At 34.9% G+C, this 25205-nt stretch overlaps 1 protein-coding gene across 8 annotated transcripts in view; it reads left to right on the forward strand.

The window, feature by feature from the left end:
• Positions 1-25205, forward strand: part of MYCBP2 (MYC binding protein 2) — a 212991-nt gene that overhangs the window by 166848 nt on the left and 20938 nt on the right. For 4 of the 8 annotated variants that reach the window (XM_087759490.1, XM_087759493.1, XM_087759492.1 and 1 more), the window contains 14 exons: positions 6503-8146; positions 9465-9634; positions 10438-10682; positions 11384-11551; positions 13253-13410; positions 13842-14041; positions 15256-15405; positions 18262-18422; positions 19044-19200; positions 19833-20057; positions 20850-20915; positions 22927-23166; positions 23305-23403; positions 24395-24475. In XM_087759490.1, the coding sequence (XP_087615616.1) occupies positions 6503-8146; positions 9465-9634; positions 10438-10682; positions 11384-11551; positions 13253-13410; positions 13842-14041; positions 15256-15405; positions 18262-18422; positions 19044-19200; positions 19833-20057; positions 20850-20915; positions 22927-23166; positions 23305-23403; positions 24395-24475 (3764 nt within the window). Of the gene's footprint in view, positions 1-3611; positions 3714-6502; positions 8147-9464; positions 9635-10437; positions 10683-11383; positions 11552-13252; positions 13411-13841; positions 14042-15255; positions 15406-18261; positions 18423-19043; positions 19201-19832; positions 20058-20849; positions 20916-22926; positions 23167-23304; positions 23404-24394; positions 24476-25205 lie in introns of all 8 variants that reach the window. The other 4 variants (XM_087759491.1, XM_087759494.1, XM_087759489.1 and 1 more) reach the window with 3 other exon arrangements.

Below are 25205 nucleotides of genomic sequence, written 5' to 3' on the forward strand. Positions count from 1 at the left end.
ATGCTTGAAAAAATGAGAAGTGTCTCTGTTTTCTTTTCACATCATAGATGGGTAAGCTAACAAGAGTCCTGTGCGTTTTGTCAAAGAATTTGTTGCAGAAGGGATATTATAAAAAAGAAGGGGGAACTATGTTACTCAGTTTTGTGTTATTTGCTAGAGCTCTAGGAAGGGCTGATTGTTCTGTCCTACTTAATTCCTTTGCTAATTGTCACACATGGTCACACAAGGGAAAAAAGCTGAGAGGTTGTTTTCTTTTTCACAGGGACAGACAAAATTAAGATGCTCTTGTCATGTATTTTAGTTCCTTGTCAATCTTTTACGCAGCTAAAAGTCCAACAAAGCTAGAAGAGATGACCTAGAGTTCAGGAACAGCTGTATTGACTTGGAATCTTAGCAAGGATTTTTTTCCAGAAAGAGCACAAGTTTATGTATGTTTCTTCCTTGAGTGTTTCAAGAAAACAGTCTGTAATTACTCCAACCTGAGTATGCTTCCTTCTGAGAAGTTTGTAAGATCATCAGTAACAGGTATTTGCTCAGGACTGCAGCCTCCCATAGCTGCAAAATTATTATTGGTTGCTTGATTAATTTGTCTCTGAACTTCATGAAGAACACAGAAGACTCCCATTTCTGCTTGGATTCTGAGTATAGGTGAAGTGCGGGAACCTAGAGGGTCAAGGAAGATCTTGTTTCTCAACCTTCAGTAATGTGTGCTGGGTCATAAAACTCCTTAGACGTGATAAGCCAGGCAGGATCTTGCTATGCTGTCCAGCATCAGTTATCAAAACTTCACAATTGGCTGTTGAACTCTGAACTTGGGGAGGGAAGTTTGAGACCTTGCAGTCACCAACGTTAGACCTTTATGCCATGTTTCCTCACATCTGAGTTGCTATTGCAAATGAAGAACAGATTTATAGGCTGAAGAGGCTTTGGATCCCCCTTGTTAGCCTCATTTGTCACGTTCTCCCTCTTCCACTGCAGCCCTGGCCACTCACTGAGCAGCTGTACAGCACAGCTACTGCTTCCTGACGCATCTCAGTCCAGGCAGAAGCTGCAGTGCTGAGCTGCTGTTCAGTACGTTCATAGTGTCCTGTCAGGCTGCTTCCTTGCCAATCCATGCTGCAGAGCTGCAAACCAGCACATGGTCCCACAGTATACGATCAGGAGTTCTTTGTCCGTTTAGTATTATGCTACCACTTTCTCTTTTGTTTTGTTCTTTTCCTTTCTAGGTGCTAATTACAGAGCACTTAGAACCACTGGCTTTGCCTACAGTGCTTCTATCTGCATTTCCTAAACTGTGGAGGGGGCACAAAAGACCAGCACACATATGGAGCGCATAATCCTTCTTGGTAGTGTTCCAGTAAAATGAAGGGAGAGAATACTCTTAACCAAGCACACTGATCTCTTCCATATAATGATGAAATGACTTAATTGTCACGCGAAGCAGCCAGCAAGTATTAGTTTAACTGTTTTTTCAGACGCTGTGTATTGCCAAAGCATGATTCCTGAAAATTTGAGCTAATAAGTGAAATGGTTTCATACCCTAGGCTTTACAGATCTGATAATCAAAGATACGTATGAAGCATACATTTGTCCAGGTCAATCCAAAATTATCCCTAGAGGACTGGTATGGTCATGTTTGGAGGAAGAGCACAAATTGTGTCAAGCTTTATTTTAGAAATAAATTTGGCTTACCACATCTTCAAAAATTGTATTTACAAATTATAAAATTATAGAATCATTTTTATCTACCCTTCTAGCCCAGGAATACTTCTTTCAGTTATAAACTTAAGTAGCTCAAGTCTTGGTGCTCCAAACCCTACCTTTGGGTAATGAACATTGCTACTGTTTTTCTAATGAATCTGAGTTTCAGCTTTTGCTTTCATTCACGCGCTCATTCCCCTACTATAACAGTATCTAATACTTTTCTCCCTTTTTAATATTTAATATTCAAACGTTTGTTGACTTCAGTATATTCTTGTGAAAAAAAAAAAAGAGTCCTTGTCCAACTGTCACTGTGGCATTTGGCATTTTCAGGATGTGAAAAAAGATACATTGCTTGCAGTGCTTGAGGAAATTCAGCTAACAGCCATATTGTAACTTCCATGTCAGTAACAGCGAGTGAAAGAGGAATGCATTCTTTTTGAAGAGGCATCCATTGCTTAGGCAAAAGATTTTAATTTAATTATTCGTAGACTGGAATGCTCGTATATCAAATTGACATTTTTAGGCTTGTATTTACAGAATTGTTCCTCCACTGCTACTTTGTGTTCCCAATGTGTTTTTCTGCATTTTGCCTTTAAAAATTGGTGGAATGATATCCTTCTACTCAGAAGTAATATAGTTAGTATTGGATCTCCAAAGCATTTGTAGGCATCAAAGTAGGTAATATTGTTCTTAAATTTATGCTAATACTGGATTGAGAAAATAGAGATTATTTTCTTGTTTTAAAGAATGAAATTCTTACTTCAAGCATGTGTGAACACCTCATTATAGAATCTATAGACTGCTTCTCAGTGCTTAAGATAGGGTTTTTAATGTATTTATGTGTACAGGTTAGTAAATATAGTATCAGACAAAAAGATGTCTTAAGCAGTGCAGGAATTGAAATCACTTATTTTCAGTAGACTTGTCTTCTTCCATTTGTACAAGAGGGTCTCTAAAACAGAGTATCTTCTAATATACACAATCTCTTTAAAATTATTAATGCCACAAGAATTAGACTTCTTTTTTTCTAAGGGAAGGAATAGGAATTGGAATTAGAATTAAAAACAACATTACAGGAAAGTAAAATGGTAGAGTTGAAACTAAAAGTCCCTGCTGTTACCTCACTCCAAATCTCATTTGGAACTGTACCTCTAACAGATTTGGTGTCAGTAGACTATACTGAAATTATCTTGGATTATATCAGAATTTAACTTTGGGGTTTTTTTCTTAAGGCAAAATTATTTTTAAGGGTTGATACAGATTTGTTTTCATGTCTGTACCGTTGGATAGAAACTCTTTTACTGCTAGTTGATGTCTCCTGATAGTACTGAGAAACTGAAGTTCACATTACACACTTGAAGTTTTTCAAAACTTCACATTATTGAGGTGCATTCAGATTTGAAAACAGATAGTTTTGATGGGTTTAAAATATTTTTCTTCATTCTTTCCAGTGATTAGTGAAACTTTCTAACACAAATGTCTAGGCGTTCTCTAACTTTCCAAAAGAATGTGAGAATTGGTCATGTAGAAGGGCCATATTGCAGTTTTAAATAATTAATCTCTGAATTTACAGAATAAAAGTTCCCATTTAAAACCCGAGTTCAGTTGAAAACTAGATACTGTTTTATAATAAACCATAAATCTCATTGGCTAGTCTACACAGATTACATTTTTATATCTGAGAAACTAATACTGAAATCACAGAAGACCTTTTATTCCTTTAAAATTTAGATCAGGGAAAACATCTTGAAGTAACTGTTTCTCATTTAAAACTAAGGTAGGAGTCTAAACAATGGATTCAGAATACTTGACAAAGGAGATGCATATCATTTGAAATGCTTGGTTTTATCTTTACTGTTTTTTCCATTGAATCTGTGCTGCTTCTGTGCAACTGTTTTCCACTGTAGAAACTCCATCCTGCTGCCTTGCTTCTCGTGAGCGTATTTACAAAACTAGTGATGTAGCTGGGCCTGCCTCTGCTATTTCATCTCTCTCTCACAAACTGAAGGGTGGGTATGCATGCCAACATAGCAAGGTTATCCAGATTTTACATTCAAAATGTTTTTTTCTCTCGTTCCATTCATTTTCATTTCATTCGCTTAATAAAATACTGTTTTGAAAGTAATGTTCAAATTTGGTATTTGCTGGGAGCTCGTTTGGTGTAACTATTCAGTGTTGTCTTCCTGAGTTGCAGCAACTTCATGATATGTGATCTAGCTATCTCTTACTGCTTTGTAAACAGAAAGGTGACTGTTAATCTAATAACATCTGTTTTCAAACAATGGGCAAGTGAAGTATGGAAGAAGAAAGGGGAAAAATATATGGGGTTTTTTTGTTGTTTACAGATAAAGCAGTTTGCTATATGATTATGCAGTTTTTCATTTGAGGGATTTTTTTTTTTTTTTTTTTTTTTGTCCTGATAGTCTAGAATGCTAATCAGGATTATTTACCTGTATATGTGCAAATCCAAACCTTTGTTTTTAAGAACATAAAATATTTTTTATTGCTGGAAGCTACTGTTAAGCTGTGCCTTTCATAAGCAGTTTTGTTCTAGAATGTTTTCTTGCTTGATATTCACTAGTCATGCATATACCTTGAATTTGATACATTGCTGAATGGTTTACAGTGTTTTATGTCCTCTAAGATGACTATTGTTGTCTTTTCACTATTTTTTCCTTTATGAGGAATTCTGTAAAAGGTTATATCTAGAGTATTTTCTCTTCTGGCAAACCTTAAATTCATCTTTTTATTTGTTTGTGGGAAAAGTGTGTATAATTATAATTTACATTTCTGAATTCACATATCCCAAAGTAGACATTTCAAAATATCTCATCAATAGAACTGGTGAATAACTGAGCTGCCATGAACAAAATACTTGGACTGATATTTAAGAAACTTTATTTTTTCTTTTACTAAGAACAATCATTTTATAAACGATGATGTACCATGCTATTCCTTCCCTTCCTCTTCCTCCTCCCTCCTTTCCACCCCCAAAAAAATTATAGAACTCATAAGAAAAAAAAATAAAGACAGACTGGACGCTCAAAATTTATTATGACAATGTTTGAGACATTATTATTATATTCTACTGTTTACATTTGGCATATTGTTCCTGAATGTAGGCAAAATATTTCTCCTCTGCCTGGAGAAGTATGAACCCCTACCATGTCCCATGTCCTGGGAAGCCAGGAGACTACCCTAACCTTCAAGCTTGTTAAATATTCTGATATAGGTATCCTTCACTTTTTCCTGTTGCTGTTTGTTTTATTATAAGCTCCTTAAATATGGAGGTAGCAAAATAATAAGAATTGTTTTCTAACCTGAGGAAACATCTGGGTTGCTAGACTGCTCCGAAAAATACGTTTGTTTTTGTATTGTGAGAGGCAAGAGTAGAAAAAAACTGAGATCCGTGCTTCTATATATTTTCTAGCATAGGGATAATGGTTGGGAACTGGAAGAAGCTGGTTCAGATCCCATAATGCAGAAGGAAGTATTTCCTACCTTCTAAGTAAATGCTGAAAGTACTGGATAAAAGATGACTGCCTATCCTCTCTGTTCCCATTAGAAATCAAGGTCCAAATTTGCAAATATTCTCTGATTAATTGAAACTTTCTTTTTTTGACAAATAGTTGTTTCCCCCAAAAAGTACCCAGACCAGCGGAAATAACCTTTTAGTGCCTAGAAAAGTAAAATAATCGAAAGTACTGTGGCCTAATTCTACAACCCTTGCAAGAGAAACTTCTTCATGTTTAACTAATGAAAACCCATTCAAATCAGAATGACTTAACTATGCATTCAAGACTTTGCAGTGTAATGCTTTGTGGAGAGATGGTTATATTTAATTCACGATTGCTGCATTGCTTGCCAGTAACTTCAACATTACTCGTCTTAATTTTCAAAACACAATTCTGAAAGAGCGATTGAGTGTGTTCACAGAATAAGTAGAAACAGATTGCTTAATATACTTATTTGCATATACTTGTTTTGCATGTATTTATATTAAGCTGCCCATAGTTTTTATAGTTACGTGGATTAATACATGTACGAAGTCAGTGTGCATAGGAATAATAAATTACTGCATCAAAATAAAAAGGCATCATAGACCAGAGTTGATGGTTTAGCTTAGTGGTTGAAAAAGATGTTTGTTTTTTTGTTTTGGTTTGGTTTTGGTTTGGTTTTTTTTTTTTTTTTTTTTAGTAGGTTGTGTTCTGGTAGCAGAACATCAGTCTTAAAAAGGTAAATACCTCAGATTATCAATGTGAATCATTTTAAGCATGTTTGTAAGCCTCTTACCCAGTTTGCTTTATAGCTGTATTTATTTCCTACATTTCCTGACTTTTGAGTATTAAAGAAAATAAATCTGGTAATACATTCGATCTTTTTGCAAGTCCTTTGTTGCAATCAGGCTGACACACATAGAGATAACAAATAAATAATCCTTGGTTTCTGTTGCAACTGTGGTAAACTTAGTTAACTCCTGGCATTTTACCTAAGGATATAAATTGCACTTCCTTTACAAGTGTTTTGTGGAAATAGTGAACTGTGCCTTTTGATACCTCCATAGTAGTGTTTTCTCTGTAGATATTTCCTAACACTTGTTTGTACCTATCTTTGGGAGAACAAATGTATTGAAAATATTATAGGGGAAAAAAATTCCCCTATGTTTCCTTTCATTTTGATGTGAACAGAAGCATGTGTTTGAATTTTATATTGTGTTCAGATCTTTAATCCTTGTTTTGTATTATTAAAGGTACCACTGTCAGAACATAATAATTTAATTATAAAATATACTAAACAGGTGACCGAATGAATTTCACAGGAGCTGCTAGACCAATTTCTCCAGCAGGAAAATCAGACATGTCATCAAAACACAGAGCTGACTGCAGGTCACCCAAGCTTGATGTACGAATGAATAGAGCCACTGCTGACCAGAAGAAACCCAGGAATACAGAAGGCTTATCTGCCAGTGAGTCTCTTATGCTGAAATCAGATGCTGCAAAATTGCGGTCAGACTCTCACAGCAGGTCTTTGTCTCCAAATCATAACACTTTGCAAACACTAAAAACCGATGGAAGAACAACTACTGGTCTGAGAGCTGAATCTCCAGGGCCAGGAACCCGGTCATCTTCTCCAAAGACAAAGACACTTACAGCCGTTAGATCTGGTGCTAGTTCTCCACGATCCTCATCACCCCATGACAAAACTCTACCTCAGAAAGCTTCATCCCCTGTAAAAACAAAGCTTGATCCTCCTCGAGAACGCTCCAAATCAGATTCTTACACGTTAGATCCAGACACCCTTCGCAAAAAGAAAGTACCACTAACAGAACCCTTAAGGGGGAGGTCCACTTCACCCAAACCAAAAATTATTGCAAAAGATGGAAAACCTGTTACAGAAACTGAAAATAGAGCTCCTTCCCCTCATGTCGTACAAGAAAATCTTCACAGTGAGGTTGTTGAAGTATGTACTTCAAGTACTTTAAAGACTAACAGCATTACAGATAGCACCTGTGAAGACAACACAGAATTCAGAAGTTTGGATGATGGTTCTAATAAAGTTCATTTCAGCATAGGAAAAGCACCACTGAAAGATGAGCAAGACATGAGAGCATCTCCAAAAGTGAGCCGTAAATGTGCTGGTAGGCACACAAGACCCAAAAAGGAAAAATCCAGCTTCCTTTTCAAAGGAGATGGCTCCAAGCCTGTAGAGCCTGCCAAGCAAGCAATGTCACCTTCTGTTGCAGAATGTGCTAGAGCTGTATTTGCTGCATTTCTTTGGCATGAAGGAATAGTTCATGATGCTATGGCTTGTTCCTCTTTTTTGAAGTTTAATCCAGAACTGTCCAAAGAGCATGCACCAATACGAAGCAGTCTTACTCAACAACCTGCAGAGGAAAAAGAAACTAAGTTGAAAAACAGACATTCATTGGAAATATCATCTGCTCTTAACATGTTCAACATCTCGCCTCATGGACCAGATATATCTAAAATGGGTAGCATTAATAAAAACAAAGTCCTCTCGATGTTAAAAGAACCACCTCTGCATGAAAAGTGCGAGGATGGAAAAACTGAAACTACCTCCTTTGAAACATCCAGTCATCACACGATGAAATCCAAGTCTCCTCTTCCATTAACACTGCAGCACTTGGTAGCTTTCTGGGAAGATATTTCTTTAGCAACTATTAAAGCAGCTTCCCAAAACATGATTTTTCCAAGTCCTGGTTCTTGTGCAGTGTTAAAAAAGAAGGAAAGTGACAAAGATAACAAGAAAACTAAAAAAGAGAAAAAGAAGAAAGAAAAGGTTGAGACTAGGCCTAGGGGAAATCTTTTTGGCGAGATGGCTCAGCTTGCAGTGGGAGGACCTGAAAAAGACACCATCTGTGAGTTGTGTGGAGAATCGCATCCATATCCAGTGACTTACCACATGAGACAAGCTCATCCAGGTAAGATTATATACTTTTTATTTCCCGTTTCCGTCTGTAAAATATATTGTACATACACATTTTGGTATTAGTTACTGTTATGAAAATATGTCAGACTGTCTTGTCTAACATCTTAATACAGTTCACTATATAAGCTAAATTAAAACTTAGACACACGTACTTACAAATTCTTTACATGCTTGTGTAAGTAATTGTAAGTAGTTATGGATCTGAGCTTTCAAAGATGCTGAATCAAGTTGTTCGAAACAAGGCCAAAACAACGAGCTGACTTTACAACAGCTCTTCAGAAACATGTAATTTGTTACACTTTAGGACTTGAAACTGTGCTGAGAAAACTGGAAATAAAATTAAAAACATGAGATTGGTTAATTAGAGTTTCTATGTTGCCAAAAGTTATCTATTACTATTCTACTGTGAATAGTAGAAAACTTTTATTTATCTGCTGTGTCAGCACTGGGTATCAGTGACTAATCTTTTTGGTTTAAAATGTATCTTTAAAAAAAAAAATCCAGTTAAAGTCTGTAGACAATTTGTATTGTAAAACACAACCTGGGTCTGCTATTTTTTCTCTTTATGTGGGTCCCTGAATTTTTTCCAGGAGTTTGTTTAATGTTAGGAAAATGAGGGAAATCAGTGCCAGCTAGTCATTATCTCAGCTAGTCAACTGAGTTCAAAAGATACAAAAGTTGTGTTTTCTTTAGAAAAGGGATCACTAATAGAAGGGATTAACTACAATACAGCTAGTAATAAGTAGTCTTGTAAAAGAAAAAAATATTTCTCTGTTTTCCAGCTTGTAAACATAACTAATTATTTTGCCATTTAGTGAAGCTCAGCCTGATGTTGTAGGCACTTATTTTAGCACTGTATGCGAAGTTAAAGCAAAATTAAGGAGTCTTGTTATTTAGCAATTATCAATGCCCTGAATCTTTCTGAGAAACAGTAATCAGCAAAGGAATGCACTTCATTCCCTTCTAAGCTTTGTTAGACAGGGAGTAGGTTTTTTATGTTTGTTAAATTATAGATAATGTTGGCTAACATATAATACCAACCTTACCATTACTTAGCTGTCTGAATAGGGAGCTGTTGATGCTTTGGACAAATTCATAATAAAACCTTGAAAACTAAAGTGCATTTGGATTCTTTGGATACTGCTGGGCCACATGGACGTGCACCTTGGGTTTTTAATCAGTTCAGAGATACAGAAAAGGAGAAAATTAGGCCAGGAAAAGACAAGCGTCTTCCTTTCCCCTCTCCATCCTTCTTTTACAGTAATAAATGATATAATAATAGTCCTTCTTTTGAAATAACTTTTTTGTAGGTTGTGGCCGTTATGCAGGTGGCCAAGGTTATAACAGCATTGGGCACTTTTGTGGAGGATGGGCTGGTAATTGTGGTGATGGTGGTATTGGAGGAAGCACTTGGTATTTGGTTTGCGATCGATGCAGAGAAAAATATCTCCGTGAAAAGCAAGCAGCAGCAAGAGAGAAGGTATTTTCATGTTTCTCATATATTTAGCTCTCTATCTGCTTAATAGTACTGTGTTCACAACTTGAAAATAAGGTAGGGCCAGTTTAAAAAATCTGGAATTTCAGGATTTTGGAAGGTTTTGGAATATCCACTTATGTCATTGATAGGTTTAAAATAATAAGATAGAAACTTTGCTGATTACTTCTGACCATATTTCTTCCCTTCAGACGGTAGTGTTTTCAAATTTGTAACATAATTTTATTTTTTATCCCAATACAACTGCAGCATAGGATGTGGTACCTAATTTTTTAAAAGTATGTGTCAGTTAGTTGAACTTTGAATTCTGTTTTACTTGTTTTACTGAAATATGAGTACTGTTTTAACTTTATAGTTTCTTTAATGATCTTAATCATCCAGATCATTGGATACAAATGCCAAACACTGGGCAAACTAGAGCAATTTTTAATGGGAACAGTACAAAAGGCAGTGTTCTTATATTGGTCTTCTGTGACCAATTTCAAATTCTTGCTTGAAGTATACAAATATGGTGAGGTTTTAAGATAAGCAGAACAATGCTAATTTAAATTTATTTTTTAAACTAAATTTGTTGAAGCTTTGTGCACACAAAATTCATCCTGAGGCAAACTGCAAAACTTTCATCTGTTTATTGAAAGTTTGCAGAGTTATGAAAATAATAGAAGTGCCATTTTGTAATAGCAAACATTTTCTAACAATAAGAATCAAGCAACTTTAGTATAAATGACATTTGTCGGCTTTTCCTGTGATGAAGTATATTTAAATATACCTTTTTTAAATTTCTCTAGATTAAACAATCTAGGAGAAAACCAATGCAAGTTAAAACTCCTCGTGCCTTGCCAACTATGGAAGCTCATCAAGTGATTAAAGCCAATGCACTGTATTTACTGTCACTGAGTAGTGCTGCTGAGCCCAGTATCCTCTGCTATCACCCTGCAAAAGCATTCCAGTCTCAACTTCCCAGTGTCAAAGAAGGAATTTCTGAAGACTTTCCCATTAAAATGCCATGTCTCTATCTACAGACTTTAGCAAGGTAATTAAAGGAAGTTAATTAATCTTGATGTTAATACTCATCTATTTATAGTGTTGGATAAAAATGTGTGTATAAACTAATCTAAAACTTACATAGAAAAATATGTATTTTCCTAATTCTTTATGATCTTTGTTATTCTTCCTCTTCTGTTTCCATAATCCTGTTCAGTCTCTTTAGATTGTATTTGCTCCAAGGGTCAAATATACCCTGAGTAGCTTTTGGATGCTAAATATTTTTTAGGAAGAGTTTAGTTTCTGTCCAAAGACTTTAGAATTTCCTGAAGAGTTAGTTTAACTTAGTGTGTTGGTAGCAGACATATGTGCTACTTTTCTCTCTTCACAGTTAAAAATATTAAGACGGAAACCAGACAACTTGTACTTACTTGGCATTTCTAAGTAGATTTCACTGTAGTTTCTCAGGTTTATGATGGATAGACATTTGGCCCTAAAATACATAATGGAAATACCTAATGAAAATACTAAAAGATAGCAAAGGGTGAACCCCACTCCCTGTTGATTGAAAATGCCATTATATTTTCCAGTAGCACTTGTAAGTCACAACCAGCTTAAATGCATTAAGTGAGGAGTAAATGAATAAATAGAGTTGGCTGGCTAAATATGTTGGCAAAGGACTTTTGTGTATGTGTGTGTTTCAGGAACTTGTAACCCTTAATCCTAATTTAAAAATCTAATTTGATGTAGGCATCATCATGAAAATTTTGTTGGGTACCAGGATGACAACCTCTTCCAGGATGAGATGAGGTACCTGCGCTCAACTTCAGTACCTGCACCGTACATCTCGGTTACTCCTGATGCAAGCCCTAATGTCTTTGAAGAGCCAGAGAGTAACATGAAATCTATGCCCCCAAGGTACTTCCTTGTAATTCTAGGTATTACATACAAATGCTAAACCATTAGCATAACACAAATTTAAAAAAAAAAAAAAAAAAAAAAAAGAAAAAGGGAAAACATTGCTGTAGTTAAGTGGCTAAAGTATCAGATCAGCCCAAATCAATCTGTGAAATGGCAGCAAAAAAGCCAAAAACATACGAAGCAGTAGTTAGGAAAGTATCTTCAGTGAATCATAGCATATCAGGTATATTTTCAACCACTAGCAATGCAAGTTTGCAAATCGGATTTGAAACTTTTAACTGTAATGCAAACCAATTGCTTCTCTCTAGAAAGGTCTTGATTTTACAACCCAAATATGAAAAAAAGTTTGTTCAGAAATTGATAAGGACTCAGCATACCTCAGGGAAACTTACCCATAGTCCTTACTCCAGGCCTGCTGATTTCCCTGTAGAGACAAATACAGTTTTTCCAGAATCTCCAGAACTGAAGAAGTGATCTGAAGAGCAATGGTCCAAGGACCATAGCTGTTGCGAACTTCTTGAAAATGTAGCAGGTTTTTTCCCTGTATTTCTATGCTTTAATACAACTGACTGTAGTGCAGATTAACGGCCTTTTTGAAAGGAAGTAGCTGTTATCCTCCTTTCAGGATTTCATTCTGAAGGGAAGTTTGAACAGGAGGGAATTTCATTACCTTACATTTTTCAAAGCAAATGTTGCTGCTTCTTTCTCTGGGAAGTTAAAATGTCGCTGAAGAAATAACTTAATGCTATCTAGGACCAAGAGTGCTAGATGGTTTCTGTCAGGTTAAGCCAGTTGCTTATCTCATTAAGTCTACTATGATCTAATTCAAGCAATTAAGAGAATTTTTTGGTTTGCCAGGAAAAAAAAGGCTCTTACTGTTAATAATAGTCCAGAATCAACTTAGATGCTCGGTGTTTTCAGATGTCAAACAGTGATTCCTCATATTATAATGAGGATGTAATGAAGAGAAAACTTGCTTTTAATCTGTTTTTATTTCAATCTGTTATATATTATACTGACTGCAAAAACAGTTTATTGGAATACTACAATCTACAATGTAGTCTTTTCAGAAATAGAACTTTTCTAACAAAACTCCTTAAGAGTGCATCGTATTGGTATATTCCTTTATTAAAACTGTGGACACCATGGTCTCCTGAGGCCTATAGGGACAGCATAAGCTGGGAGTTCTTCTGCAGACTATAAGAAGTCCACTGAAGGTAAGGAGTAAAACACGTCAGAGGCATAGCCGTAGCAATTGACAATTGGCTTTAAGGCTAATGATGTTCGAAACTTTTACTTCACATAAAGTTCTAAATTTCAGTTGGCTTGCATATTAAAAATTCATTCCATAGACATTTTTACGTGCATTCTCAGGGCAAATTTGGTCTGAAACTTCAATTCAGGCATGATCTGAATGTTTGTATTCTCTCTAAAAAATACCTAAATTCTTGGAACTTACCATGTACATCATTACATTTGTTTATAAAGCACTTGCATGCTTTTTCACCATGTGTAATTCTAATATGTGTTCCTTCTTTTCCAGCATTTAAACAGTTATTAGGTACATAAGACAAACTTCCATGCAGCAGTAGCACTGTCATTATGAAATGCATGTGTCTTTATTTAATATTTATGTATAATTCAAGTATACTCTATATATTCGTTAATGGGTCTATAACTTCACTGATTCCTTTGTAGTTTGGAAACCAGTCCAATAACAGATACAGATCTTGCGAAGCGTACAGTCTTTCAGAGATCATATTCAGTTGTTGCATCAGAATACGACAAACAGCACTCGATTCTGCCAGCACGCGTAAAGGCGATCCCTAGGAGACGAGTCAACAGTGGAGATGCAGGTGAGAGCACAGACATCAGAAGCAGTGAAAAAATATTCAAGGATATGGCATTGGATTTGCAGTTCTTCTTGGAAACTGTAGACACATATAATTTTTATAATTACTTGTAATGGCTTTTATTTCTGTTTATTAATAAACAGTAGCTGTTTGTTAATCCACACAGGATTATTTTAAGAACGGCTCAGGAATTACCGTGGTTCTGAAATTTTGTGGTGCATCTTTTGTGCTTGATTTAAAAGTCAAAGTGGTATTTTCTTTCTCAGTTGAAGCATCATTTTTCCACATTGCTTTTTTAACGCATTTTTCTCATAGAAACAATGAACAAAAATATCAATTCTAGAATTGCTCTCTTGCTTTTTGTTTTTACTGTGGCTATAAAATTAAAATGCACAAAGAATCTAATGTATGCATATTTTTATGCTTTTGAATAGAAGTGGGGTCCTCTCTCCTGAGACATCCATCTCCTGAACTTTCTCGGTTAATCTCCGCCCACAGCTCTCTTTCCAAAGGAGAGAGAAATTTCCAGTGGCCAGTATTGGCATTTGTAATCCAGCATCATGATCTGGAAGGACTTGAAATAGCAATGAAACAAGCCTTACGGAAATCTGCTTGCCGAGTCTTTGCCATGGAGGTATTAATGTACTAATGGACCTTCTATGATTAAAATACGATGTTTGTAAATTCTGTCTCAGCATTTTTTTAAAGAATTTTTATATAGATTAAAAAACAAAAAAGAAATTATTTTGTGGTGTGCAATAAACGTATTCTAAAAGTTCACTTGTGCTATTAACTCTAGAAGTTATGAATACAGAAGTATTGCTTGTAAACCTTCTTCAATAGTTTATCTGTTGTGTAGAAAATCTCTGATTAAAGAATATTATTAAGGCTGCAAAAATCAATTATACCAATACTGTTTTCTCCTCATTTGCTCAGCATCTTCCTGGTCTAACTTGCCATTCCTTTTTCAAATCTTGAACTGAGGATTCTTTCCTTAAATTGTTTTGGTGCTGATAATATCTAGATATTTCACAGCTTCCTTCTGAGATGGGTGAATGCTACCCAATGTAGATAGTGAATGAGCAACCAAAAGATCCATTAAAGATCAATTGCTTCAATAAAAGCTGCAAGGGGCATCCTCACTGAGATCATTTTTTTTAAATTTCAGCTAGGCTTCAGTAAAGTTTCTTCTGAACTTGTATACAGCATGGGTATTTTTCAAGTATTTGTAACATGTGAAAATATAGGTGGATTTTCTCAGATAAAGTAAAAAACACACCTCTGCTGTTAAGCACCATGTGTCAAATTTCCAAACATCAACGTGCAGAAGTATTGCAGCTTTTAGAAGAATATAAGAATGTTACAATTTTTAAAAGTACTTTTTTCCCCACTATGTTGATTTTTTTTGGAAGTGTTTGAATTGTTTTGATTAATTCAGTCAATGGCAGAGACCAAACAAAGAAACCAAATCTCAGCCTACAGAGTTGTAAATGAAAAATTATCTTTACATGGTTAACCAATTTCAATAGTAAGGAGTCCTGCCACCTCATCCTGTAATATCTCTGAAAATACATAAGAACTTTGCTTTTTCATCCTTAAAGCTTTTTTCAAAGAACTTATTTTTGTGTATGGTGTTTGTGAATTACTTTGCGATGTCCCCTGTAATATAGTTGTCATTTTAATAAACTGTTTTAGCTACAGAGCAATGTGTCTTACTTGAAGACCTCTGCATTATTATTTGCCTGTTCAAAAGCATCAGTGCACCTCTTCACATAAACGGTTTAAGAAATGGTTTTACTTCAGGTTTGCTTAAGCAATTGGTAACTCCTTGTGTGTATTTTATTTTAGGCTTTCAACTGGCTTCTTTGTAACGTCATTCAAACAACTTCTCTTCATGATATTTTATGGCATTTTGTGGCTTCCCTGACTCCTGCACCTGTAGAGCCTGAAGAAGAGGAGGATGAAGAAAATAAATCAAATAAAGAAAATGCAGAACAAGTAAGTGAAGTTCAGCATTCCTTTCGTAAATACAGTATCTCTGTTGATTTTGTAGTCAATTTAGAAATACTTTTCTTATGTGTAAAAAAACCAAAACAAAAACAAACAAACAAACAAAAAAACCAAACCAAAACAACAACAAACCAAAACACAACAAAAAAAAACTTAATCCTCTCTCTGGAAAACAGAACCTTAATTATGGAATGAAAATTCTTAGTCTTAAATTGTAGTTGAACTCTGTTGATACTCATAGATTAATTAATTTTTCTTCTAAAATTGCCAGATTTTGTGTGATGATGAATTAGTCTTTTAATGCATTATTTTTGTGAGTATTCATGGGAAAGAAGAGAAAAAAACTAAAAAGCACAAGCACAGTGCTAATCCAGTAACAAAAAAATTTACTGTTTACTTTTTATGCTTCCTTTGCCCCCCAAAAATAAGAGAGAAAAGAGAGAAAAGAGAAAATATTTTTCAGAGAAACGTTGTTGTTTGGTCTGCTGTGTCTTTCAGTGCTTTAAGAAAAGTCTATAGTTAATTCTGAAAATCTGTATAAGTAATTATATATATATATATAAGCAATTATGTGTACACTAGATATAGTTAATCTAGTGATTTGAGAAAAATCTATAGTTAGTTCTGAAAATGTAGCATGTAAAATGGTATAGTCTAACATATCTTTATGTTATCTTATACAATCTTATACAAGCTATCTTTATACAATTTCTTCTAGATTTAGCTCTGATTGAAAACATCATCATGTCCATAATGAATAGCTCAAGAAATCATGCTAATGCTGCTAGTAAGCCAGGGTAATTTTTATCACTTCAAATCTAATCCAGCTTTGAAATAAGAAGTTCTGAAATGAGTCTTTTCAGCATTGCAGCCCTGGTACATCACTACAGTTGTTTATGAAGCAACTGTAGTCTTGTTCTAAATTTTATGTGGGGTATTAGCTTTTCCATGTTACTGTATCAACATGCAGATTTATAATTCTACTTACTTATTTTCAAGTGGGCTAAATTCTTGTATGTATACATTAAAGCTGATTTGCAGTAGCTCTGTGTATTATAGGCTGAATATTGTTTCTGTGCTTGGCTCCAACAATTTTGTGCCTTGTAATAATTTCAACTGCTACATCAAAAGCACTACTAGAGTGAGGGAAATGTGTTCCCACTGGTCCTTGTGCCGGTCAGCCTCCAAAATAAGACCCTTTACTATATAAAAGAAAAAACAAATATTGTCTTAGCTGTAGTTTGGATAATTACTGACTGAAAGATAAAGATTAGAAAGGAATGTTAAAATATGCCACTTCTGCGCTGGTGGGAATGCTGCTTCTCTTTTGATATAATGAAGGGGGGACTTCAAAAAATTCTCCTTGGTCACTTGACTAGGATGAGTACTTTTATGGCATACCAGAAACTGGCAACAGTTTTCAGCTACTTGTAAATATCACTCAGGAGATGTATATTCAAACCACAACATCTTCCTTCAGTACTCTGATCATATGATAAAAATACCCATTTAAATATACATACACACTGTATAAAAATCCAAGGCAGTTTGGTGCTCTTCCACAACTTGGATTCATTTCCTTATGTGAAATATTTTTACATGTTCTTTTAATATACTAGGAGAGGGTGAGAAATCCCAGTGATGAATCCTGTAAAAATGGGGAATGGGGATCTAGAACCATATATGGTTTAACACATAAGATGTAGGTTCAAGGCCAGTGTCCTTGCTAAAGCAAAACAAAATGCAAGAACTCTACTAAGCTTCAGAGGAGACGGGGGAGCAGGATGCTATCTGTGTAGACAGGATCCCTGGGGGGAAGGGGAGTACCTAGGCTTTGAACTTTTTCTGAATAATTGATTATATTTAGCATAGAGTTCAATCTCATGCTTCCTACTTCATACACTGAGTACACTTTACCACGTTATGCCCTCCAGGAAAATACAGAGAAATGTCTGGTTTGATGATTCTTGTCTAGGTAAGCAGGTGCCTAAAATTCATTTCAAATAAGACTATAGCATTTCTAGGCATTCAAGCAGTCGAGATCCATGGGAAATCTACTTGCAAGAATATACATAGACAATTTAATGGGTTTAAAATAAGAAGTTTGAATCTGGCTTTGGATGCCAGTATGTTGGGGACATGCAGTTGGGTTCCATGGTTCAAGCAGAATCAGATTTTCTTTTAAAAACAAAGCAGTTTAGAAGGCAGAGGAAACAGTTTGTATCCTTCATAGATCAGTCTTTCCCTGCCTTCTGAAATAAGATATCACAATCAGTACCTCCTCCCCTTTCTTTGCTACTCTTCCCCATAATGCACCTTGCTGGCCCCCCCACCCTCTTTGGTCTTCTGCTACTGCCTTCATACCCAGTGCTCAGTGGAACTTGGCTCCCAACACACAGCCATTCTGATACTGACACACCTTAATCATTATTTTCACAGCTCTAATAAAATAAAGCAGCTGATAACCTTAGCTTAATTAGCAAGTTTGCTGTCATTGGGTTTTACTGCTCAAAGAAGTTGCTATGAACAGCTGGAATATGTTAATTTTTCTAGAGGTGGTGTTTTGGTGGGTTTTTTTTTTTGTTAAGTTATTGCAACTTAATGTTTCACATTTTTAGATCATGAGAAATATCTGGTAGTATACTTTCCGAATTGCTTGTTTGGTGTTCGTGTATAACTTGCTATTGTAAAAATTCTCTGACAGGAACTGCTTTGAAGTTCACATTTATTATAGGATTGTCGCAGTTATTCTTAAACCAAATGTCATAAACGTTTTTATTTCTATTTATTTAACCTTTTTGTCTGAAAGCCTGTTAACAACATACAAATTGCTTTGCATCTTAGGAGAAAGACACAAGAGTATGTGAACATCCTCTCTCAGATATAGTGATTGCTGGTGAAGCAGCTCACCCATTACCCCACACATTTCATCGCCTCCTCCAGACAATCTCTGATCTTATGATGTCTCTTCCCAGTGGTAGTGCATTACAGCAAATGGCCTTAAGGTAAGCACAAATTAAGAAAATTCTTAGAAGGCTGGAAACATTGTAACATTATAGATTAAAAGATTTTGCAGTGTAGATAGGACGTTTGAAACAACTTTATGTACCTGTGTGAAAAGGAGCATGTGTATCCTTATGCATAAGAAAGATATACGTAAAAGATATATGTGTGTGTTTATACATATAAATACTAATATAAAAGACTTTGTAGAGAAAAATGTATTTGCTCTTAAATTCCGTATTGTATCCACTATGAAAAAAATACATATTATTGAATAATATGGTAGTATCTGTGCGTATGTGCACGGTAGTGTAATAGCTTTTGCTCAGAGATCTGTCATCTGAATAGTATCCTTAAACTGTTTGAATGTTTTCCTGTGTATCTGTCTCAAAGATACAAATTGAATAATAATGATTCTGTTCCATTAAAATTCTAAGAAAAGTTTACTCCTGCTTTCCTCAAAAAGATGCATAGAAACACAAGATCCTGCAAAAATTTGAAGTTAAAGGTTTATAGAAAAAATGGGGGTTTTAATAGAAAAAAATGTTACTAATAACTTTGCTGATAGGTTATGTATTTTAAACAATATTAAAAATTTCAAAATCTACTAAATGTGTTTTCAGGTGCTGGAGTCTCAAATTCAAACAATCTGATCACCAGTTCCTGCACCAGAGCAATGTTTTTCATCATATCAACAATATTTTGTCTAAATCTGATGATGGAGATAGTGAAGAGAGTTTTAGTATCAGTATTCAGTCTGGTTTTGAAGTCATGAATCAGGCAAGTATTGCACCTCTCTCTCAAAAGCAGAGGACAATTGTGAACAGCCTGTACTTCCTATAATCATTCTGTTTTAATTCAAACATCTTTTATTGCAATGTCATATTTCCTTGAATGTGGTTCAGTTTGGGATCTTGTTGCTGATATTCAGGTTCTCATATTTCGCTTTAGAGGTTCAAATATTGTCCCTTAGCCTGTATATCACTCAAACCTAAATTTTGGAGTAGTGCTTGTAAGTGCTTGTTTTGGGGATCTCTTATAGTTCATTTAGTTAATTCATTTGGTTCATTGAGTTAGTTCATTTTTTAAATGCTGCATACTTCCAGTTCTTACAAGCTTATATCTTTTTTCCCTCTGTTATTCCAAAGAGCTCAGATTAGTACTCCTAATGAATATCTTTAAAGTTTTTTCTTCCATTTATTAATACATTTAGGCATTTACTAATATATTCTGCTGTTAGCTATTTAATATTTCCTTTGTTTTAAGGAGCTGAATAATTTGAACCAATAAATGACAAATTTCTTCTTTAATTCAGAGAGCATATTCCTCAGAACAGATGTCTGTATGATTTTAAATAACGCCTGTAACGGCTTGGTTTCAGATACTTTAAATTATCTCATTTGTTTTCACAGGAACTGTGTATAGTGGTTTGTCTAAAAGACCTAACCAGCATTGTTGACATTAAAACATCAAGCCGACCTGCCATGATTGGTAGCTTAACAGATGGATCTACAGAAACATTCTGGGAGTCAGGAGATGAAGATAAAAACAAAACTAAAAACATCACGATTAACTGTGTAAAAGGAATCAATGCACGTTACGTGTGTGTTCATGTAGATAATTCCAGGGATCTTGGGGTAAGAGGAAAATGAAATTAAATGTCTCTCATTGAAGGTGCATAGTCAAAGTTGTATGCATTTATCAATCAAGAACCACTGTTTCTTTGTCCAGTTCAGTTTGTAATTCTAATTCAGAAGCTCACTTTTCAAAGTTTCGTTTCTAATTCCTGTGGTTTTGAAAGCAGTACCTAATATGATCAATTCAACTGAATTTGCAGTTTGCATGAACCTGAGACTGGGGAATTTAATTCTTAGTGGCATGTTCAAATAAGGACTTTTCATAAAATTCAAACTATTTTCTAGATTTCTGACTACCACAAAGTACAACTGTCCACTGTGTCCCACCTCAAAATTTCTACTTTTCACCTCAGTTTATCTTACACAGAGTAATAATACTTTGTAAAACACAGAATTGTTAAATATAGGGAAATTCTAACATGGTTAATTTAAGTAACTCAGTCTATCATAATATTGCTGATAGGCCACAACTGAGTATCTCAGAACTGTATCACCTTGCCAGAAAGAGACAACCTTTTTACTTACTAAATTCATGTTTACGGACCTGTACAGTAATGTTACAAATATGTCTTTGTTTCAACTACAGGTTTTCATACAAGGAGCAAATTTTTTTTTTGAGAGTTGTGCTTTGGAATTCTTTGTCCTTGGTTTTGATCACTTCTTAAATTTGTTTTCATAATAAAACAACTTGTCTTTCTCATATGTATGTACTCTCTTAAACTATTTCTGAGGAAATAGTCAGAATGGTCCTCAGTTGAAGTATTCTGTTCTTATTTTGCTTGCCTGTTGCAGAACAAAGTAACTTCAATGACCTTCCTAACTGGCAAGGCAGTAGAAGATCTCTGCAGAATAAAGCAGGTAAACATTTTAACAGTTGACATTGAAAAATTGCTGTCATTTTTTGGCTGCATATAGCAGAGGTCCAAAAAACTATGTGGTTTCTTTTAGGGGTATCTATATCAGAATATACCTGAAATAATTGCATTAAGTAGTATTACACGGTGTTAGATATTCTGATGCCTAGCTTCTTAGTGTTGCACTGTTATTGCCTTTTATCTGCTTCACAGAATCATTTTTCATTAGAGAAATGCAGCTTCAGAGAGAGGAGAGCAGAACACTGTGAGGAGGAGAAAAACTATTTATCTTCAACACGAGTTTTTCTAGTTACATGGTCTAATACATGTTTATAGCACACATTTTACCCTGCCATTTTAGTTCTCAACTTCAGGTAGCTGAAGACCTTCTGTCCAGAGGCTCAAGTTCAGAACAATATTCAATCTTTGTACTCCTGTTGCTAAGCCAAATGATAGATGCATGGTTTTTACAGAGAGAATAATGTTTTGTATTTTGACACTGGTGTGACCCATCAAAGACATTTAAGGTTTCAAGCAGGCAGTTACCACTTTGGGCTCAAAGCTTTATTATTTGGATTATTGACAGTCAGTGGTAAAATTCTTGAAGAAGCAGCATTGTCTTACTACAGAGGATTGGTTTGCTTTTCTCTACCTCTTATCCTCAGACAGCGTTTAAGGCAAAGATACATCTCCAAAAGATGGTACAAAGATGAAGGAGCTAAACTTCGGTATGGTGGGCTCATACTAAACAGTGAAGTGTGAGTGTGTGTATATATGTAGACAGATACAAAGTTTGTGTGCACATTGTCTGTGAGTCTACATATGTACCTGGAAAATAGAGATGGACACACTCCCTCCTTGGAGAATTCTTTTTTGTGAGAAGGCTGACTTTGGTATGTCTGCCTATCCAGCTAAATAAAAGAAGACCGTGGCAGAGCTCAGGTGCTGGACTTGTGATCATTCGTACAGCTTGTTAGCTCACTCCCTGGCTTTGTTTCTGCTTGCCCAAACACAGTGCCCAGGCATTTTTCCAGGGATGGTTTACTCCCAGAAGACAGGCAAGACTTGATTCAGCTTTGCTCCCTCCTTGCTGAACAGTCCTCTGACACTTCTCCAATGGGTTTTTTTATCTTCGAGCATGCCAACGTACCATACCGTAACTGACGCATACCCTCTTGATACTTAAAAAAAAAAAAAAGTCAGTCTTGTCTGCTGCAGCACAGTTCAATGCAGACACTGAGAATTAGTGTAGAAATGGGAAAGAACAAATATTAACTTGATTATAAATAAGCCGTTTGTCCCTGTGGATGTGAGAGAGGGCTCACTTTGCTCAGGGCCAAGTGTAATTTAGGCCCACTCAGGTTGCTCTGAGCAATGGTGTGAGACACTGCACCCTGTCAGTTTTTATCTTTCAGTAGTGACATCACAGTTTAAATCATATGACTTTAATTACTTTTTTTAAAACCATATTTATTTTAAAATAAACTTAATTTGATATAGTTCATGTCTTTTTTACAATTATTAAGTCCTGCATCTCTTGATAAGGATATCAGACATTGACTTCACAAAGTTAAGATTTCTTTTGCAGGGGTTTATGTGAATAGGGATGAAATAAATTAAGTACTGATAATACTAGTGTGTTATGTTTTCAGATAAATTATGGTGGCTTTTTTTTTTTAATTAAAAGTAGTGAGCAAGTATAAGTTCAAAGTGTTTTTTTGAATATGTGAACTATTGCTTAGAGGATGAAAGGGATAGATAGCACACTGGTTTTAATGGGCTTTAAAGACAATAAATGGGTATATGTAATTTTATTTACATTTGAGAATTGTTTTATTTGAAATCACAAAGTTGAATATTTTTGTAATTAAGCATGTTAGCCTTACTGCTCAGAATGAAAATTTCATAGCAAATACTGTATTAGTTCCAGTGATATATGATGGGTTTGAGTTAGAGGTAGGTGACTTTTTGTTTGATGTAATGTCAGTTCCCATCTTTATATTCCTGTTTAATAGGTAGACTTGGATTCAAGACATATTGGCTGGGTAACAAGTGAACTTCCTGGGGGTGATAATCACATCATCAAAATTGAATTGAAGGGTCCAGAGAACACACTAAGAGTTCGACAAGTGAAAATTCTTGGATGGAAAGATGGTGAAAGCATTAAAATAGCAGGCCAGATTTCTGCAAGTGTAGCTCAACAAAGAAACTGTGAATCTGAGACGCTGCGAGTATTCCGGCTTATTACATCCCAGGTGGGATTTTAATGATGTGTTACACGGTGAAAGTTACTATAAATCGTAGACTTTTAGTGCTTTATGTTTTAATGTAAAATGTTACATGTCCACAAGTTTGTCTTTGAGATAAGCTAATTGTCACTGTCTTTCTCCCAGGTATTTGGAAAACTCATCTCTGGAGATGCTGAGCCAACCCCAGAACAAGAAGAGAAAGCACTGTTGTCTTCCCCAGAAGGAGAAGAAAAAGTACACAATGTATTTATTTGTATTCTATCAATAATACTTTGCTGAAAAAAATGATCCAGGATGATTTTCAGTATTTGTCCTGTGTCTTATGCTGCATAGTTTTCAGATCAAAACAGAAGTAAAATGTCACAATTGCTTATTTTTTAAAAACTATCATTGATTTTTTTTATTAGTAAATTATAATTGGAGCATATGCATTTAATGGAAGCATCACAGCAACGGTGGTGCAAATTATGCCTACAATTACAGAAGTACTTAACATCTGCAGTAATGGTCAACCTGAAAGTCCTTCTTATTATCTTGTGCTTAAGAGGGGCTCATTGATGTTTAGAGAAGAACCCGCATTAGTATCCTTTTACCTTTTACCTAGTATACTAGTATACTCTCCTGTCTTCCAGCAAGGATTAGTTTAAGAAGTGTTCCTGAAAAGGTCACTGTATCTGGAATGTCATTTTTAATAGCCAAAATAGACTGTCCTCAATGAAAGTAATTTTGTTTTTCAGATGATATATGATTTTGCTCTACCCAGTACCTTATGGCAATAAGTTCCATGACTGATTTATTCATTTTGTAAAAGTGTATTTTTCTCACGCCTGCTGTGTGGTAACTTAATTGTGTGTTCCCTGTTTCTTTTATTTTGAAATATATAAACTGAAAAGTATATTCCATGCACTGCTTTATAAAGACTTACTCAGTGATTGTATGAAGCTACATGAAGAGACTGAATTTCCGAGAATTATACTTCACTTGTTTTGCTTATTGGTTATTTTATTTTATTTCATGCTCAAATTTCCTCTTACAAAGAGAAAGAAGGTAATTACATCTAAGAGGTATTTATTAACCATAGTTACATTGATCTTGCTTATAAATATTATTTCTCTGTAACAAAAAGCTACAAACTTTTAGAACAAAGTTTGTTGATATTCCTTGTTAATTGCTACAGTAATTAGGAAATGTTCTTGAAACTCCTGATCTAATATTAAATACGTTTTTTATGAAGGCAACATCAGATGCAGACCTGAAGGAGCACATGGTAGGGATCATATTCAGCCGGAGCAAACTGACAAATCTGCAGAAGCAGGTTTGTTCATTCTGAAATGCTTTGAGGGTTAAATGTTTGCATGTTGTAATAAATATGCTCATTTTCAGTGAATATAGTACTTTTTACTTGAGACTTTCAGTTCTTCTGTTGCTCTTATAATCAAATTTTGGTTTACATTTTAAATAGTATGTGTGTGCGTTTTATATGAAAAATCTGCTGAAATTGACACTGAAAAAATCAATTTTAATAGGCTAAAAAAACCTATCCTATCAGACCCAATTTAGAAAGAAAAGTTTTAGAATTGAGTTGTAAATGGTACTTATTTGTGTTTGCTGATGATAATAATAGCATAATAATAGACCCTCTCAAATTTCTAGGAGAGGTTCAGTGACAGAGTTTAGAGTCTTAGTTTTGCATGTTTTCTCCTCATTTCTGTCATCAAAAAGTATTTAGGTTTGATAAAATTTAATCCTAAAAAGATAATTAGTGCACAGATTCTTAAATTATTCTTTCCTGCAGTCAATGAAAGTCTGGGTTTGTGATTTTCTTACTTATCTCTGTTTTTCTTAACATAAAGCAGTAGTTAGAGTATGTTTTTTCTTTTTCTTTTGAATACTTATTTTTTTTTAAATATACCAACTAAAGAATCTTTTATATTATTTTTATTACACCTGTCATGAGACAAACATTACTGTAAAGATTTTCACGGTAACACAAGAGGTATTAGATTCATTTCGAAGTTTGTTAGATGAGTAAGTCATGCAGAATC

The sequence above is a fragment of the Nipponia nippon genome, unplaced genomic scaffold, assembly GCF_047370975.1.
Source record: "Nipponia nippon isolate SJK-2023a ecotype South Korea unplaced genomic scaffold, ASM4737097v1 scaffold_2, whole genome shotgun sequence".
Lineage (NCBI taxonomy): Eukaryota > Metazoa > Chordata > Aves > Pelecaniformes > Threskiornithidae > Nipponia > Nipponia nippon.